The sequence below is a fragment of the Oncorhynchus clarkii genome, chromosome 10 (assembly GCF_045791955.1).
Source record: "Oncorhynchus clarkii lewisi isolate Uvic-CL-2024 chromosome 10, UVic_Ocla_1.0, whole genome shotgun sequence".
Classification (NCBI taxonomy): domain Eukaryota; kingdom Metazoa; phylum Chordata; class Actinopteri; order Salmoniformes; family Salmonidae; genus Oncorhynchus; species Oncorhynchus clarkii.
In genome coordinates, this window is record NC_092156.1 from 17,786,327 (window position 1) to 17,805,597 (window position 19,271).

General features: G+C 42.9%; 1 protein-coding gene across 2 annotated transcripts in view; it reads left to right on the top strand.

The window, feature by feature from the left end:
- Positions 1-19,271, top strand: part of LOC139418077 (transmembrane protein 132E) — a 346,265-nt gene that overhangs the window by 309,707 nt on the left and 17,287 nt on the right. For both annotated transcript variants that reach the window (XM_071167249.1, XM_071167251.1), the window contains exons 4-6: positions 3,524-3,716; positions 9,990-10,133; positions 18,834-19,039. In XM_071167249.1, coding sequence (XP_071023350.1) covers positions 3,524-3,716; positions 9,990-10,133; positions 18,834-19,039 — 543 coding nt within the window. The remainder of the gene's footprint in view (positions 1-3,523; positions 3,717-9,989; positions 10,134-18,833; positions 19,040-19,271) is intronic.

Consider the following 19,271-nt stretch of genomic DNA (forward strand, 5'->3'; position numbering starts at 1 on the left):
GCTAAGGTGAATGTAAACTTCTGACTTCAACTGTACATAGGGCAGCAGCCTCTACGGTGCAGGGTTGAGTAACCAAGTGGTAGCCGGCTAGTAATGGCTATTTAACAGTCTGAAGGCCTTGAGATAGGAGCTGTTTTTCAGTCTCTCGGTCCCAGCTTTGATGCACCTGTACTGACTTTGCCTTCTGGATGATAGCGGGGTGAACAGGCCGTGGCTCGGGTAGTTGATGTCCCTGATGATCATTTTGGCGACCTTTCTGTGACAACAGGTGCTGTAGGTGTCCTGGAGGGCAAGCAGTGTGCACCGGGTGATGCGCTGGGCAGACTGCAGCACCCTCTGGATAGCTCTGTGGTTGTGGGTGGTGCAGTTGCCGTAACAGGCAGTGATACAGCCCAACAGGATGCTCTTAATTGTGCATCTTTAAACGTTTTTGAGGGTCTTAGGGGCCAAGCCAAATTTCTTCAGCCTCCTGAGGTTTTCTTCACCACACTACCTGTGTGAGGTGGACCATTTCAGATTGTCAGTGATGTGTACGTCGAGGAACTCGAAGCTTTTCACCTTCTCCATTGTGGTCCCACTGCGGTCACACACTGAATGTGTTGTGAAATCTGCCTTGGCAGCAGCTAATGGGGATCCATATTTTATTATTTTTTATTTTACCTTTATTTAACTAGGCAAGTCAGTTAAGAACAAATTCTTATTTTCTATGACAGCCTAGGAACAATGGGTTAACAGCCTTGACAGCTAGGGTGTGGCACTACAACGTTCTGCCCCACTACAACAACAAATGTGCTGTTGGGTGTACTCGAGGACCGGAGTTGGGAAACACAGCACCAGCACAACGTCATCAGTGATCAATGAGAGGGATCAGGTAGATATTGTTCAATAATGCATCCCTCTCCTTGACATTCTATAGGACCCTGCTGTGGTGTTGTGTTAAATAACTAGCTACGCCTCTGAGGGAGTTGACCCAATGACACAATGAAACTATCCTGCTAATCAGCTCAGCAGGGGCCTGATCTGAGCATGGAAGCCCTACTTATGTAAACGTGTAAACATGGGCTAGTAAAGATCACCAGGGTGCACAGAAAGGCCGTTGTTAACCCCACAAGGCCTTCCATTTGAAAAGGACATGTCACCCACACAACATATCCTAATAGCGCATTGACTCCATTTCCACCCCTGTGTAACTCTTATTCAGCACATGAGCGATTTGGGTGTCTGGTTTTCTGAGTGCTAGTTGTCGAGGGTCTGGCCAAGCTACCTGCTTTGTAAGGAGTGTCATAGATAAATAAGTAGGAATATTCCATGAGTGATGTTGAGACAAACAGTCAGAAGTCATTTAGGCTGTCATCTCTCATCATGCTGTTTCCAGTAAGGCCCTTTGTGAGTGCAGTACTGGAGATAGGGACTCGGCTCCCAGTCTTCATTACGACATTGGCATTTTCCCTTTGAATGGCAGACTTCTTTTCTCTCTGCCTAGGGGAGATAGCAGCATGGTTCATTTCAGATCCAGGTCAAGTGTGTCTGTAATGGTCTTGTAAACCGGGAACCTACTGTAGGCCTACACTGCTGAAACCCTTTCGAAGTGCAATGCGGAATGTGTCTTTCAGATGTGATGGTTTCGCAGCTTGGAGCAATAGTAATGGTGGTATATAAAACATATTGGTTGGTCTGCTGGTACTTTATTCTACAATTGATTCAATCATTTTACACCATCTTAGAAGATACGTTCTTTATAAGTAGAAGGGGTTGAATGTTTTAGTATATATACAATATATGGAATCGAACGGGGTGAAAGTTCATCTTTGCCTAGGTAAAACTAACATGTGCGAGTACACATGGCTACTGTTCATGTGGTTAAAGTAATGGATGTTTGAAATGGTAGGAGGGGTTGTTCACATCGTATGTTTGACCACTCTACTGCATGTGTGCTAGTCATAACTGGCTGGTACGTATGCACGTACTGTGTATGGGCTATGGTAATGATCATGGAAATGTAATGAAAAGCTTACCATGGCCATAGAAATGTAATGAACCGGTTTTGCCGTTTCATTGACTGATCATTGAAATCCATTGAGACAGTTGTAACATCTTGTACAGATCATGCATTGCAGGGTTTCCCAAATAATCCGTGCTTGATGATGAGTTGGTTATTTGACTCAGCTGTGTAGTGCTAGGGCAAAAACCTAAATGTGCATCCCGAAAGGGTCCCCAGAACCGAGTTTGGGAAACACAGATGGTTTGTATTAAATGATCACATTGAAAATCTACTGTAGGCTGCTTGTCCGTGTGGGAAACAGACACATTGATCATAAATATAGTATACTGCTTCTACCAAAGATTGATGTGGGAATGAGTTGCTTGGCTAGCTGGATAGATAAATAGATGTGAAAAGACAACACACAAGAAAGGACCACAACCATAATATGTCTAACTACCCGCGTGAGGAGTGTTTGAAGGAACAAATAAGCTGTTTCACTACATTGGACCCGTCAGAATGAGAAGCAACTAGCCAATGACATTACAATAGGGGTGTGATTGAAGTTGTGTGGACCATTGACATGACAGATCGTGTGGTGCAAGCATCAGAAATTGTAACGACACGTCTGACAACGCTTCAAAAATCTAGGACACGGGGGGGGGGGTTCAGTTTTTTCTCAAATAGTTAGGAATCTATGTCATGGTGCTCTTTTATAAAAAAGCTGTCACGTTTCGACCGTGAAGTCTTTATAAAGCTTAGCTTATCAAAGACTCTTTGGTCACCTTGTAAGAAGTTCAACTCACTTTTGGAGTTCAGTCACACTCACTTTTTCCAGAGTTCAGTCACATTCATTTAGGTGATGAATGACCTGAGGCTGACGTTGTGAAGGCTTCACATGCTTCCTTCATTTATACATTTTTAGAACGATGTTGGTGCACTTCAATTTTCAAATAAAAATAAGATGATGTTTTGTCACACACTGAGTAGGTATGGTGAAATGTATTGTTTTACAGGGTCAGCCATAGTAGTAAGGTACCCCTGGAGCAAACTAGCGTCATGTGCCATGCTCAAGGGTAAATGGAAAGATTTTTCACCTTGTAGGCTCAGGTATGCGAACCAACGCTCTAATCACTAGGCTATCTGCCTCCCTATTGTCTGTTCATGTTAATCTCTCTTGATAAACACCCTAAAAATACATGCTCAAGCATGTGTGTGGGGATCTCATGCCTGGTCAGGTAGCTCCTAAAAGCAGATAGGAATGGCATATTTCTGGACCTCATTGGTTATTCCAAAACAACAGATGCGCACAAGCAGCAGCCTGATTGCTGACTGTTCCAATAATACCTAATACATGACAGAACAGCTGCTTGTTCCGATCGTCTACTCATTAGCATATTTAATGATCAAATGCTGCCTGACCCCCATTAAGCCCCTTGTAAATGAATAAAATGCTGGATTTGGTGCTGGATCCTACTGTGTTTTTGGTAACATATTGCTGTTATTGATGCTTTAATTGCTCAATTATTCTATTCCCCACAGGGATGAACTGGCCAATATCGAGGTGATGCAACTGGACTTTGAGATGGAGAACTTCACCAGCCAATCGGTCACCAGAAGGATCAACTGGAACATCGACTACCGGGGCCAGAACCCACCTCCGGACTCGGAGAAGGTGGTGACTGAGTTGACCGTGGTGCAGAAGGACATTCAGGCTATCATCCCACTCTCCATGGTGAGTAACCTGTGACATCACATATGGTATGCTATAATAATGTTCATATCAGTTGAATCGGTCCATTGAAACATTTGCCACAACTATTCAATTCAAATCTCTCATGTAAGACAATAGGTTAGCCTCCAGTTTCATCAAAGGACCTTCAATCCCCATTGTCATTTGTAACCATGCTTATCAACACGAGGTTCTCTCTCACTAGATCGATGATGATTTCACCTGCTAAGAGAAGGCTACAAAGGCCACCAAGTAATGGCACATCATGCTAAGAGTCTGTCTGGCGTCTCCACTCCTATCTCATGAAAAGGGGCAATTACTGTAGTAGGCAGTAAAAAACAATTGTGGAAGCAAGGGACATTAATTAAGTAATAGGAAGGAAGAGGGCCAGTCCTGAAGGGTCAAGTCGCCTCCTATGTGGTTTCACCTCCCCTTACTTGGTGAAGGGAGCCTGTGGAAAGTCTCTAGAAGTTTTAGGGGGGAGAGACTTCATTATTTGGATATTACAATTCAACTGGTTGGGTAAAATGTATAACGACACTTAGTTCTCTCAGCCCTGCATATATTTATATAGGTCTAAAATGCCACAAATTGCAAAGAAGCAAGCACCCAGGTACTGAAGACACTTTTTTAACACACTCAACAACAGAGGTTAATAAGCGAAGAGGAACATAACCTCTGTGTGTTCACCGGACTTGGCGGTATGCTTCCAGGGCTTTGTTAGAGGGGTCAGGCAGCGATGAGGATAGGAGTTCAGCTGAAAGGAGCCGGGGTCATAGAAAGGCCAACGCGTGGGGAATAGCAAAAAATAGCAATAGCCGAGGCAACCTGCGCCATTTAATTCATTATCAGCTGCTTTGTTTCACTGTTTCTGCTTCATGTACTGTAGTGTAGAGAGTCTGTGTCCCAAATGTAACCTTATTCCCTTCATAGTGTACTACTTTTGACCTGGTCCCATAGCACTCTGGTCAAAAGTAATGCACTATATAGGGAATAGGGTGCCATTTGACCAAGGCAGAATCTAATGCCACACATTCTCAGATCTCTCTGTCTAATTATTGTAACAGTAACAGTAGCAGCAAGGCGGTAGACATAATGCACTTAGTTCTTTGTGTCTACCATTGCACACATCCTCTGAGAGCTTGATAGAAACCAGAAGGCTCAGATCAGTATTTTTTCTGCAGCCACTGATTTGGGAGACAGCAGGATGAGGCAATCTGGGAAAAAAACACACAAGATGCATTTTATCTTGAGTAACAAACAAATGAAACAGACAAGGGACAAGAACATGGCAAGCCATGTGCACAAAATGAATCCCCTCTCTGATTTAGCCCTAGCATGAACAAACGAGGGAGAGAGGGAGGGAGGCTTGAGGGAGAGATAGAGGGATGGAAAAAAAAAGGAGAAAAAAAACGAATCCCAAGACGTGAAAGCTTTGCTAAGCAGATTCACTGCCAGCCAGAGCTGAGCCACTACAACTGGGAAGGAGGAGGCGAGGGAGGGAGGGGTGAGATAGTAGGGAGGGAGGAGGAACGAAGGAGGTGGGTGAGTTTACAGTGCAGAGTAGTAGCATCTTCCAGGAGGATGTGGACTCCATCACATTAGTCCTGTCAGGGCCCCAACTAGGTCCCCCTGGCCCCCACAGTCTTGGCGCAATTACCGCCCCGTGTCAGAGAGCCCTCTCGGGCTTCTTATTAACGAGGGATGGGAGAGGTGGAGAGGGAGATGAGGGGAATAGCGGGATACTGTGTTGCTGGCTCCACCACTGCTTCATGCTGCCGCAGTAGCGAACAGATTATAAATAAAACATGGGCATTTTCTTTGCCGAGGTCCTCATGGCACGAAGTCACAGGGCACGCGCACACACACACACACACATCTACACACGCCACAGGTTTTGCACGTCTGACGTGGCGTTTCAATCATTTCCATGAGGAGTAGGAAGTGGGAGCCAGCAGAGGTTTGGCTTCGATATGATTCGCTGGCTAATCGGCTCGGTCTTAAAGCCTCCATCAAAACTCAACAACTGTGGGGCTGTCAAGCTTCATTCATTCTCTCACTGCTTGTCATTTGGTTACTTGGATTAAAATGGACCCTGCTTCTTTCACTTCTCCAGTTTAAATCTAAAACACTGTTCACATGGATGAAGCTAAACTAGTAGTCATTAATCGACAATACTAGTCATTGTTTCAGAAGCAGTATAATACATGTTTTAATTTCCGCAGTGTATTAGACGGATAGTTGTCTCAGTCCCGTTTATTGGGCCTGGAGTAGTCGTGTCTTGTGTCTGCACTAACTGATCCTTTTCTTACTGAATGGAGTTTAAAAGTGTTAACCTTGGTGTTTCGTAGGCTATAAAGTGTTTGATTACTTTGAAATCCTTTCCTGCGTGTTATTGATAGCTCTCCCCCTACTGTGTTCACGATAAGCTCTCACTCATTACTCCGGACACCATGGCTTCCCCTTACCGCCACCATAAATTCTCAGGCCCCCCCATTTAAATTTTGCATATTAGCTGGGCAACAGAATACCTGTCACGGCTGTTAAAGGTAGAGGACCAAAGCGCGGCGTGGTGAGCGTACATTTTCTCTTTATTTGGAAAAAAGACACTGAACAAAACAACAAACACTACAAAAACAAACCGTGACGCTAAAGGCTATGTGCCTTAAACAAAAGTCAACTTCCCACAAAGACAGGTGGAAAAAAGGGCTACCTAAGTATGGTTCTCAATCAGAGACAACGATAGACAGCTGCCTCTGATTGAGAACCACACACGGCCAAAGAAATAGAAAACATAGAAATAAAGAAACTAGAATGCCCACCCTAGTCACACCCTGGCCTAACCAAAATAGAGAATAAAAGCCTCTCTTTGGCCAGGGCGTGACAATACCATTGGCACGTGAAAATGAGAAACATTAGGGAGGACAAGATGTTTTTTTACTATAAGGTGGCAGTTTTGGTTTGTTGAGAAGAAAAAGAGTTGAACTCTTTTCTCCTTCCCATAATTTGTCAATGTCAGAGGACCTCCCACTGGGCACAGATGTCAATTCAACGTCTATTCCATGTTGGTTCAATGTAATTTCATTGAAATGATGTGGAATCAATGTTGATTTAACCAGTGTGTGCTTAGTTGGCTGTCATTGGTCTGCAGTGGCTATTCTTTAGCAAGAAACTCGGAGGCTAGGTTAACACATTTTCCTAATTGGAAATGACTTAATAAGCATATTGTATTATGAACAAATGTATAAACAGGTAAAATGGCATCAATATTCAAATAGTGCACCAGCTAATTTGATTTGGGCAGGACCTGACCATTGTGAATTCTTCTAGACTTTAAATTGTTCTAGTTTCAAATAGTTTGGAAGTTATATTGTGAGATTAACTGCAATGGACAACAATACAGTGCCTTGCGAAAGTATTCGGCCCCCTTGAACTCTGCGACCTTTTGCCACATTTCAGGCTTCAAACATAAAGATATAAAACTGTATTTTTTTGTGAAGAATCAACAACAAGTGGGACACAATCATGAAGTGGAACGACATTTATTGGATATTTCAAACTTTTTTAACAAATCAAAAACTGAAAAATTGGGCGTGCAAAATTATTCAGCCCCTTTACTTTCAGTGCAGCAAACTCTCTCCAGAAGTTCAGTGAGGATCTCTGAATGATCCAATGTTGACCTAAATGACTAATGATGATAAATACAATCCACCTGTGTGTAATCAAGTCTCCGTATAAATGCACCTGCACTGTGATAGTCTCAGAGGTCCGTTAAAAGCGCAGAGAGCATCATGAAGAACAAGGAACACACCAGGCAGGTCCGAGATACTGTTGTGAAGAAGTTTAAAGCCGGATTTGGATACAAAAAGATTTCCCAAGCTTTAAACATCCCAAGGAGCACTGTGCAAGCGATAATATTGAAATGGAATGAGTATCAGACCACTGCAAATCTACCAAGACCTGGCCGTCCCTCTAAACTTTCAGCTCATACAAGGAGAAGACTGATCAGAGATGCAGCCAAGAGGCCCATGATCACTCTGGATGAACTGCAGAGATCTACAGCTGAGGTGGGAGACTCTGTCCATAGGACAACAATCAGTCGTATATTGCACAAATCTGGCCTTTATGGAAGAGTGGCAAGAAGAAAGCCATTTCTTAAAGATATCCATAAAAAGTGTTGTTTAAAGTTTGCCACAAGCCACCTGGGAGACACACCAAACATGTGGAAGAAGGTGCTCTGGTCAGATGAAACCAAAATTGAACTTTTTGACAACAATGCAAAACGTTATGTTTGGCGTAAAAGCAACACAGCTGAACACACCATCCCAGCAGCATCATGGTTTGGGCCTGCTTTTCTTCAGCAGGGACAGGGAAGATGGTTAAAATTAATGGGAAGATGGATGGAGCCAAATACAGGACCATTCTGGAAGAAAACCTGATGGATTCTGCAAAAGACCTGAGACTGGGACGGAGATTTGTCTTCCAACAAGACAATGATCCAAAACATAAAGCAAAATCTACAATGGAATGGTTCAAAAATAAACATATCCAGGTGTTAGAATGGCCAAGTCAAAGTCCAGACCTGAATCCAATCGAGAATCTGTGGAAAGAACTGAAAACTGCTGTTCACAAATGCTCTCCATCCAACCTCACTGAGCTCGAGCTGTTTTGCAAGGAGGAATGGGAAAACATTTCAGTCTCTCGATGTGCAAAACTGATAGAGACATACCCCAAGCGACTTACAGCTGTAATCGCAGCAAAAGGTGGCGCTACAAAGTATTAACTTAAAGGGCCGGAATCATTTTGCACGCCCAATTTTTCAGTTTTTGATTTGTTAAAAAAGTTTGAAATATCCAATAAATGTCGTTCCACTTCATGATTGTGTCCCACTTGTTGTTGATTCTTCACATCACAAAAAAATACAGTTTTATATCTTTGTTTGAAGCCTGAAATGTGGCAAAAGGTCGCAAAGTTCAAGGGGGCCGAATACTTTCGCAAGGCACCGTAAGTCATTCAGTATGTATTGGTTTTCGAAGGGCACACATAACATACAATTTGCACTCATTGTCAGTGAACATATGCTTGTATCATGCCGGGTAAACTCTCCTATTTCATTGAAAGCTCTAGGGCACTACAAATTAAAGGAGCTCATCAACACACATGCCTCCAGAAGCAACATTAATCCTCTTTTATATGCTGCATTCTTTTTGATTACACCACGTTAAGTATTACTGTTTTCCCTCCAAGACTTGAGCATGGTGGTGTTTTGATTGAAGTCAAAGGAACATTTACATGATTTGGGTTTTCTCTAGGGGGCCACGAGGGACACAAATTAAAGTCAAACTCCTTACCCCCGCATAGCTCACATTCATTCCGTCAAAATAATGAGTTTATTAACAGTCGGCCATTTCAAGGACCAGTGTGCATTTTAATTGGCTATTTCTATATCACTGGAGTCATGATAAAAGTGTAGATCTGCTGACGGACTTGGCCCTGTTTATAATCAGTTCTCAAGTCAGTTTTTATTCCCCAGCATTTATTAACAACACTAGACTTCATAGTTGTTGTTTGAGGCCTTAGTGCACAGATTCACTAACAGTAACCTGTTGTTTGGGGCCTTAGTGCACAGATTCACCAACAGTAACCAAGATTGTGAGGACAGATACAAAGGTTTTTAGGACAGGTTATGTTTTGTTGGGGCATTCAAATATACTTTCATTTGTCACCTTAATTTTTGCATCCTCTTGATGAAGAAGGAATGTTTCACTTTACAACTCAAATTACTTAGCATACATAGTCAACATGATCTTCTTGCCTTTTTGTTCTAGAGTCATTTGGAGCAGAATGCAGCTCGGAGGAGAAAACATAAAAACATATTCCCTTTGTACAGTACAGGAAATGTTCAACTTGTAGTATATTTGAGATTTCAAAAAGGCTTCTGAAGTATGTAATTTCCACTTTGAAATTTCAGACTTGATTTACCCTTAAGAAAAATGTATCAACCCCTACAAAAATGTGTATTATAATGCCAATTATAATCCACATAATAATTCACATTTCCTGCTGAAGCAAACTGGCTCAAGTTAAGATCCTACATCTGTACTTGGAGAGATGAAATGGATGAAAATCAAACCCAACGATCACTGAGAATGGCTTCCAGCGGAACTCTTTTGGACATTATTTTTGAAAGGTACATATTGGAAGTACCCAGTGAAATATAATAGCGATGAACACTAGCTAACACTGTTTCATGTTTGTTCCCCCTCTACTCTACAGGACACCGAAATCATTAACACTGCGATACTGACCGGCCGAACCGTGGCCATTCCCGTGAAAGTTGTCTCTATTGAAATGAGTGGAGTCGTCACCGATGTCTCGTCCTTCGTAGAGTGCAAGTCGTCTAACGAAGACATTGTCAAGGTATGGTACAGCAGATTCCCACTTAGGTTGCAAAATTCCAGTAACTTTCCCCAAATCTCCAGGTTTTCATTATTGGGATTTCTGGAAAACTTGGGAATTTTGGGAAAATTACCGGAATTTTGCAACCCTATCTCTCCGATCTTGGTAATGCATCTGATACCGAATGGAATTCCACCGTACTCCTACACACCCTAATGGACCTGCAGCACACTTTAATATACCATAATGCAAACATGAAAACCTCATTATATGGCTGTCCCCCCACGGATGAATCAATGGATGTTCATACACGTACTGGTACACCAAAAGGTTACAAAGCACAGTTATAACTATAAAGGATATAGTTTTGAAACACTTCTCTTCTCTGGCCTAGTCTGGTCTAGTCTGGCCTAGTCTGGTCTAGTCTGGTCTAGTCTGGCCTAGTCTGGTCTATTCTGGCCTAGTCTGGCCTAGTCTGGTCTAGTCTGGTCTAGTCTGGCCTAGTCTGGCCTAGTCTGGCCTAGTCTGGTCTAGTCTGGCCTAGTCTGGTCTAGTCTGGTCTAGTCTGGCCTAGTCTGGTCTAGTCTGGTCTAGTCTGGCCTAGTCTGATCTAGTCTGGCCTAGTCTGGCCGAGTCTGGTCTAGTCTGGCCTAATCTGGCCGAGTCTGGCCTAGTCTGGTCTAGTCAGGTCTAGTCTGGCCTAGTCTGGGCTAGTCTGGTCTAGTCTGGCCTAGTCTGGTCAAGTCTGGTCTAGTCTGGCCTATTCTGGTCTAGTCTGGTCTAGTCTGGTTGCCACCTTGTCTCCAGACCTTAGAGTTTACTTTAGCTGCATTATCTGGTGCAAGGCATCCATTTCCATCCATTTTCATTGACTAAGTCACAGTATTCCCTATTTACTGCACACATTTTTACCAGAGGTCCTGGTCAGAATTACTGCACTAAATAGGGAATAGGGTACTATTTGGGACGCAACCTTAGCCAAGTAGGGCGACTGTAGTGCTGTAAAGGACTTAAGTAAAAATACTTGAAAGTACTACTTAAGTAGTATTTTGGGGTATCTGTACTTTACTATTTTTTATTTTTGACAACTTTTACTTTTACTTCACTACATTCCTAAAGAAAATGATGTACTTTTTATTCCATGCATTTTCCCTGACACCCAAAAGTACTCGTTAAATTTTGAATGCTTAGCAGGACAGGGAAATGGTCTAATTCACACACTTATCAAGAGCACATCCCTGGTCATCCCTACTGCCACTGATCTGGCAGACTCACTAAACACAAGTGCTTTGTTTGTCTGAGTGATGGCGGTTGCCTCTGGCTATCCGTAAATAAATAAAAAACAAGAGTAGTGCCATCTTGTTTTCTTAATAGGGAATTTGAAATTATTTATACTTTTACTTTTGATACGTATATTTAAAGTAACTTTTGATGCTTAAGTATATTTAAAACCAAATATTTTCGACTTTTACACAAATATTATTTTACTGGGTGACTTTCACTTTTACTTGAGTCATTTTCTATTAAGGTATCTTTACTTTTACTCAAGTATGACACTTGGGTGCTTTTTCCATCACTGGATGACTGGAGGTGAGGAGACGATGCTAGTGTCCTGGGATGACTCACAAACACAACTCTGGCCCGTTGGGAGCCCACAGTGGTAGAATACAACTTCAACTCCCATTTGTGGATTGAAGAAGGACCTTCATACCCCATGATGCCCCATACCTCACCTTCATACCCCATGATCAGCAGGGGTAAATCCCATTTATCTGTAGAAAGAGTTGGATAAAGGAGGTTGCAACCTCTGAAATGTAATCCAACTTTATTTGTTGATTTTCTCGGAGCACGTTTGATGACAGCATCACGACACCTTACAGAACGTGAGAAAAATTATACTCCATTTTTTTATGTTGATTTAAGCGTTTCTGTTCATTTGAGATGATCACGTGGGATTATCGAAAGCAGAGTGCGCAACAATAAATGCATGTGTTCAGAATAAGTGGAGGGAAAAGCATCAACTGTACAATACAGCAAGAACATACAGACCACACCTAATCTTATTCTGACATTCATATGTGTGATAAGACTAGGATCTATTTGTCAGAGGGCAAATCAAAAGCAAGACATTTTGCCATTACAGTTTTTTTCGATTGCTAAACGACAGTGGGCAAAACTGGAGTCACATGTGCAAAACTCTAACTACAGTCTGCACTACCAACAGTCACCTGAGCTAAACAGTTCACATCACCTGCAAAACTCATTCCAAGCAACACAACTCTTAACACATGGCTCAAAACACGCTCAGTGCAGCCAAACACTATGCACAACCCTCACTGAGATAACACACACTGTCACTCAGAACACACTGAGAGTAAAAACACTAGCATCAAACACCAATACAGAAAATACAAACTTTTCATCTTTACAGTTTGAACAATTTCAGTGACTTCATACAAAGTAATATTTTCTTCAAAGAAAAGAGTGACATTCTTTCACATGATTTATTAAAATTTTTAGAACATAACAATTCTTTAGGGTAAATTAAAATTAGCAGTTTGCTTCAATAGTCTGTAGTAATTTACGGAATTACAGTAATGAGAAAAAAAAGGTAGAAACTAAAAGTACATACTGTAATTCGAACAAATAATTGAGGGGCTAATCCTGCCTCTCTCTAGCATTAGGCCACAGGTTTTCTTCAACATCACATCTAATGTTTTCTCTTGCCATGCACCTGGGGAAGAACCTTCTGGAGTGCCTTATCCATCCCTGGCAGTCCTCTGGACTCGTGTCCTCACATCCGGCACGCATGGCTTCCAAAAGAGACATTTGGTCATGTGGGTGGTGACCAAACACTTTCCACCTCCAGGCAGAGAAAAACTCCTCTATTGGGTTGAGGAAGGGTGAATATGCAGGCAGGTACAAAACCATAAATCTGTGATGTGCTGCAAACCAATCTGTGACAGCTGCAGAGTGGTGAAAAGCAACGTTATCGCAAACTATGACAAAAACTTGGAGGTTTCTTACTGGCTCCCCCTGTTCTGCTGGCACTAGCTGAGCATAGAGCTGTTCTAGGAAAGCTATACGCCTTTCTGTGTTGTATGGGCCAATGAGTGGTGTGTTGAGAAGCAAACCATCATTGACCATGTCAACAATAGCATTTTCCTGCGCATCTGAAAATATTTTTCCTCTTCCCCCTGTTGGGGGCAGCCTTTGGGTCCTGTTGTAAAAATATATTTTACAGTCAAACTTACTGTAATATATATCTGTGTAAATATTCTATAATTGCAATACAAAATAGATTCCTGTAATGTTTTCATTTACTGTAAGGATGTAACTCTCACCTGTTTGCATGATGGAAAATTTGCATTACAGATGCCACTGTGGATCTTTGCAGATTGGGTTGCACCCTCAACCCTGCCTCTCTCAATGAGAGACCATGGTTCACGACATGGTCTATAAGTGTAGCCCTTATTTCATCTGAAATAACAGTTCTTTGTCTTCCTCCACGCATCCGCCCTCTCCCTGCCACCCTTCTCCCTCCACGAACCCATCTTCCTTGTTCCATTTCCAAAATGAGTCTTTCTGAGCTCTACCTATATATACTGTAATATGTGTGTGTGTTCACTAACAAGTCTAAAACAAGACACCTACTTAACCTTTTAGCTGAAATTGCAATCAGCAGTGTTTGAAAGGCACAAGGCTGAAATCTATTCCGTTTTGAATGTGTGGTTCACAGTTTTGACAGCAGTGTGTTAGCATTTGAACAAAGTGCTGTAAATCCACAGTGTTGTGCAGGTTGTGGTTAAAGTCATGGGATAAGTGTGTAGAGTTTTGAAAACTGTGTTCAAGCAATGAAAAACGAACTAGAGTTTGGTCCACATGAACTGCTGCTGTGCAGACTGTAGTTAGAGTTTTGCACATGTGACTCCAGTTGTGTCCACTGTCGTTTAGCAATCGAAAAAAAACTGTAATCTGTTTGTGAGAAGGTTTCGAATGGTTTCGCTTCGCTGCCCTTGCCATTGAACTTTAGAGGATAATGCAAGATGAGACCTTCAAGCCGAGACAGTTCTATAAAACAATCCGCCGAATACAAAAGAAAGGTTCCTAAAGATGATCCACAAAGGTTGTATGGTTGTTCAGTTGTGTGGTTTTGTGCTGTCCCCATTGCATTTTGTGGTGCCACATTATTCATACACAGCACTGTAATGCAGATCTGTTCTAATCAGATTACTCTATTCTATTATTCTATTTGCGTAGCCTAGGTGAATCTGTGGAACACTCAAAACTATAGGCTCCGCTTGGTCTGTAAGTAAAGCACATAGAGAATGTCTTGTCATATAAACCAGGCCTCACCATGTGCACACTGTAGGTTGTGAATTCCAAATGCGTGGGCTTCTGCTTAATTGTTGTATGTTTTTTTTTTAATAAAGCATTTTTTTTATTTATTTTTGCTTTGGCTATTTGCCAACCTGCCATTGTTCTGTTTTTGTTCCCAACTTTTGGAAAAGGTTATGCTGCTCTCATTTCTCTTTGCTGGGGCGTTTATTTGTTTGTTTGTTTCTCCCTCTTTGAAATAAATAGGCCACAGTATATGTCAGCGCTGCCGGATAACCCAATCCCATTTGACTGTACAGTGTGTGTGTGTGTGTGTGTGTGTGTGTGTGTGTGTGTGTGTGTGTGTGTGTGTGTGTGTGTGTGTGTGTGTGTGTGTGAGCACAGTAGGATGATTTGGTTATTAAAGACCACATCTGTGCTCTGCTCAGACAGAGTTTTGTGTTGTGTTGTGCAGGGTGTGGAGGAAGGCACGGGAATGGGAGGCAGTATGGGGAGAAGGCAGGCAGCAGAGAGGGAGGCTGGGCGAAAGGAGGTGTGGGCTGAGGACCCTGTGGGGATTTGTCAGCGAGCGGGAGACATGACTCCCCCAGCTGATCCTTTCTCCCAGGGCTGTGTGTGTGTGTGTGTGTGTGTGTGTGTGTGTGTGTGTGTGTGTGTGAGTCACTGTAGCCATCTGAGGACACAGATAAGGCGGCGGCGGAAAGCCTTGTTCCATGCCAGTGGTCATCCAACCCTTGCCCTGCCAAGCCCTCTGTTTCCTCCATTCTGCACTCACACCAATGTGACACATTCACCTTCAGCCAACAACTAGGCTTAAATAAGAAAGGCTTTGTGAGGCAGTGAGATAAGTACACTTGAGTGGTCTAGTGTTTCAGTGTTGTCTCCTTGCTGTCTGCTGTGCTATTGTATATGAGAGGTCTCGAAGAAGTTCGTATTATTGTCGATGGCCTCACAATGAGGACATAATCCAGTCAATGAGAGCATACAGGCCGAGATTTTTTTTTAAATGATTGTATCCTAATAGAAACTGGTTTTGAGAGATTAAGCAATGAAACGCTGTGTTTCGCAAAGAATTCCAGTTGATTAATAAGTTAAGGGGGATTTTTAAAGAGAAGTCTATTAATTATCATACTGTACCTTCCATCAATCAAAGTAGGTTTTCATAATGGCCACTACAGAACAACATTAACCCAACTGGGGTGTGTTCATTAGGCACCAAATGAAAAGTAAAATAAACTGAAACAGGGAGGGACAACCCAAACTTGTACCTTAATGCTTGATTTCGCTTTCTGTTGCAAAACATTTTAAAATGTTTGACGTTGCATGCCCTAATGAACAAAGCCCAAGTTATGTTTTATTTTTCCATTTGCTCCACCTCCAGCAAGAAAACAGGTGGCATTGATAGGCCGAAATCCTGTTTGGAGGCACATGTTGAAGTTAAGCGTGTAAGCAGAGGTGAGCCAGCATGGGATCTCCATCACTAAATGGTGCCCATTGTTTCTCATTAGATCCATACGCATTAGTCAGTAGAATAAGTACTATCAGGTCAAATGAACCTGCCAACCTTCTGTGTTCCACATGCATGCAACTGAACGTGCATGCACAATACGTTAAACCAAAACAAACATTAAGTGACCCGTGGAAAAACAAAGCCCGACAATACAGTATTGGAATCGGTTTTGTTATCAGAGCTGCCGAGGAGTAAAGATATGGATATACTGTGCTGCAGGCGGGTGGTGATCCTTTTTGATCCTGGATCTCTGTCTGTTGGTTTAAACTGAGCCTGGATGCCGCCCTAGCGGGTAGTGCCCGCCCTGTCTTTCTTTGCCCCGACCCTACCCAGGAAATCTGTTGGCACCATGGAAGATGCCACAGCACATTAGAGGGCTGTGTAGCGACGACAGCTCGCGGCTCCATGCATGAGAGCACTTTCACGGGCCCCGCTGGGCTACTGACACCCGTAGTCGTTAACAGCTTTTGACTCGCAATTAGCCAGCCAAGTTTATTAGCTGCCTGCAGGAGCTGGGATCGTTTATGCTAGCGCAGTTAGCAAGGGTGAGTGAGAGTGATAGGAAGGCTGGTGTTAGCATTATATAGATAGGGAGGCCTAGAGTGGTATGTCACAGGTGTGGAGGGGGCACTGTGTTTTGGTGTAGAGGATGACGGTGTGTGTGTGTGTGTGTGCGTGTGTGTGTGTGTGTGTGTGTGTGTGTGTGTGTGTGTGTGTGTGTGTGTGGGTGAGAGAGAGAGAGAGAGAGAGATATAGAATATGGGGGCAGGAACACTACATGACTAAAAGTATGTGGACACCTGCTCGTCGAACATCTTATTCCAAAATCATGGGCATTAATATGGAGTTGGTCTATTACAGGCTATTACAGCCTCCACTCTTCTGGGTAGGCTTTCCACTTGATGTTGGAACATTGCTGCAGGGACTTGCTTCCATTCAGCCACAAGAGCATTTGTGAGGTCTGGTACTGATGTTTGGCGATTAGGCCTGGCTCGCAGTCAGCGTTCCAATTCATCCCAATGGTGTTCAATGGGGTCAGGGTTCTGTGCACGCCAGTCAAGTTCTTCCACATCGATCTCGACAAACCATTTCTGTATGGACCTCACTTTGTGCACAGGGGCATTTTCATGCTGAAACAGGAAAAGGCCTTCCCAAACTGTTGCCACAAAGTTGGAAGCACAGAATCGTGATTCATCACTCCAGAGAACGCGTTTCCACTGCTCCAGAGTCCAATGGCAGCGAACTTTACGCCACTCCAGTCGACGCTTGGCATTGCACATGGTGATCTTAGGCTTGTGTGCGGCTACTCGGCCATGGAAACCCATTTCATGAAGCTCCCAGTTATTGTGCTGACGTTGCTTCAAGTGGCAGTATGTAACTCGGTAGTGAGGACAGACGTTTTTTACGCATTATGTGCATCAGCACTCAGCGGCTCTGTGAGCTTGTGTGGCCTACTACTTCGCGGCTGAGCCGTTGTTGCTCCTAGACATTTCCACTTCACAGTAAAAGCACTTACAGTTGACCAGGGCAGCTCTAGCAGGGCAGAAATTTGATGAAATGACTCGTTGGAAAGTTGGCATCCTATGACGGTGCCACGTTGAAAGTCAATGAGCTATTCTACTGCCAATGTTTGTCTATGGAGATTGCATGGCTGTGTGCTCAATTTTATATACCTGTCAGCAACGGGTTTGGCTGAAATGGACAAATCCACTAATTTGAAGGGGTGTCCACATACTTTTGTATATATAGTGTATGTCCTTTGCTCTGTACAGTATCTAAGCTTGGCAAGCAAGAACCTAATTATCATGATTCAGTATGAAAAAAAGTATATTACCCTGATTCCAGCTGACACCCCAGATCTCTGCCAGAGAATGATGATCCCAAAATCCCTATTCACACAAAGGTGACTACAGACAGATAATCTGAAAACTTGATTTACCAGAACAAGGGAAATGAGGGAAAAGAGTCATCTCTCTCCTCTATCTGAAGGCTTCCCACCCAGCCTGTATGGATTGCAGAGTGGAGAGGCCTGTCTGGATGGACTGGGTGTTTTATTAACCCCCCCTCTTATGATGAATCCTCAACCCTGAGAAGACTGGCGAACCCGACCTCCATTTGCAAGAGATTAGCTCCTCTGATTACAGTGTCAGGTGCCTCCAACTGCCAGATAAATCATCGATGGTATCCCGAAAGCAAACCCTGCTATCTATTACAGTAAATCATTTAGTATTTATGAGAAAAACTGTGCTGGGTGATTTCTTGGAGACTGCTGGATAAAAAATAAGTAAACAGAATTTTGTGTGCGGGCACCTGGTGTATTAAGCTTTCATATTCTATGAATTATCTGTTGCCTGAAAGCTTGTGTTAGTATATATATTCTGATGTGTGTCTCTGCGTAATTGTGTATAGATCATTACACTGAAAATAGTGGTGGGTTGTGGGTGATCATGAGCCTGATTTTTAAAGGCTTACAGTAGACTGTACTTAAGAGCCAGTTCATCCACTCAAGAAGAGACTCAAATTAGATAGGAGAAACCTTCAAGTAGTGTTGTTTACACTGTGTTCCCAAATATTTCAAATTACAAAAATATAGCCCCTCGTGGCAAAATATTGGAATATTCACAAAGGAGGATTATTGTGACCTAATAATAATAGTAGACATTCCACATTAAAATCATCTGTAAGCAAAAAGGAAGACATGTTTTCCCTGTTTCCTTTAGTGGAATCTGAGAAAAGCTGTGTACCAGCCAATCCAATGTAATAAACTAGGTGGTGGACTCTACTCCTGCATCCATACTGTACTATATCACTTGTATCACCTGTCAACGGCAGATCATTATCATATATTGACCAATAACCTTTGTTTTTCACAGGTGTCCATGAATTGTGACTACGTGTTTGTGAACGGGAAGGAGACGCGGGGCTCCATGAACGCCCGTGTCATCTTCAGCTACGAGCACCTCAGTGCCCCCTTAGAGCTGACCGTGTGGGTGCCCAAACTCCCCCTTCAAGTGGAACTGTCCGACAGCAACCTGAGCTTCATCAAGGGCTGGAGGGTACCCATTCTTCCTGACCGCAGGTAGGACTCACCAACACACAGCTCCCTTTTGTGTGTAGTGTTAGAGTGGAGAGCATGTTTCTTGTATTTATTTTTTATTCATTTTGAGGTTACTGCACTCAAGTATGGTTTGCTGCACTCTGAGACACTAGCCTAGATGTCATTGTCTTCCTCAACTTAATGTTTTTAATCTTTACCCCTTGCATTGTCATGTATCGTTTCAATTGTGCAGCCCATGTTTTGCTTGTGTCGT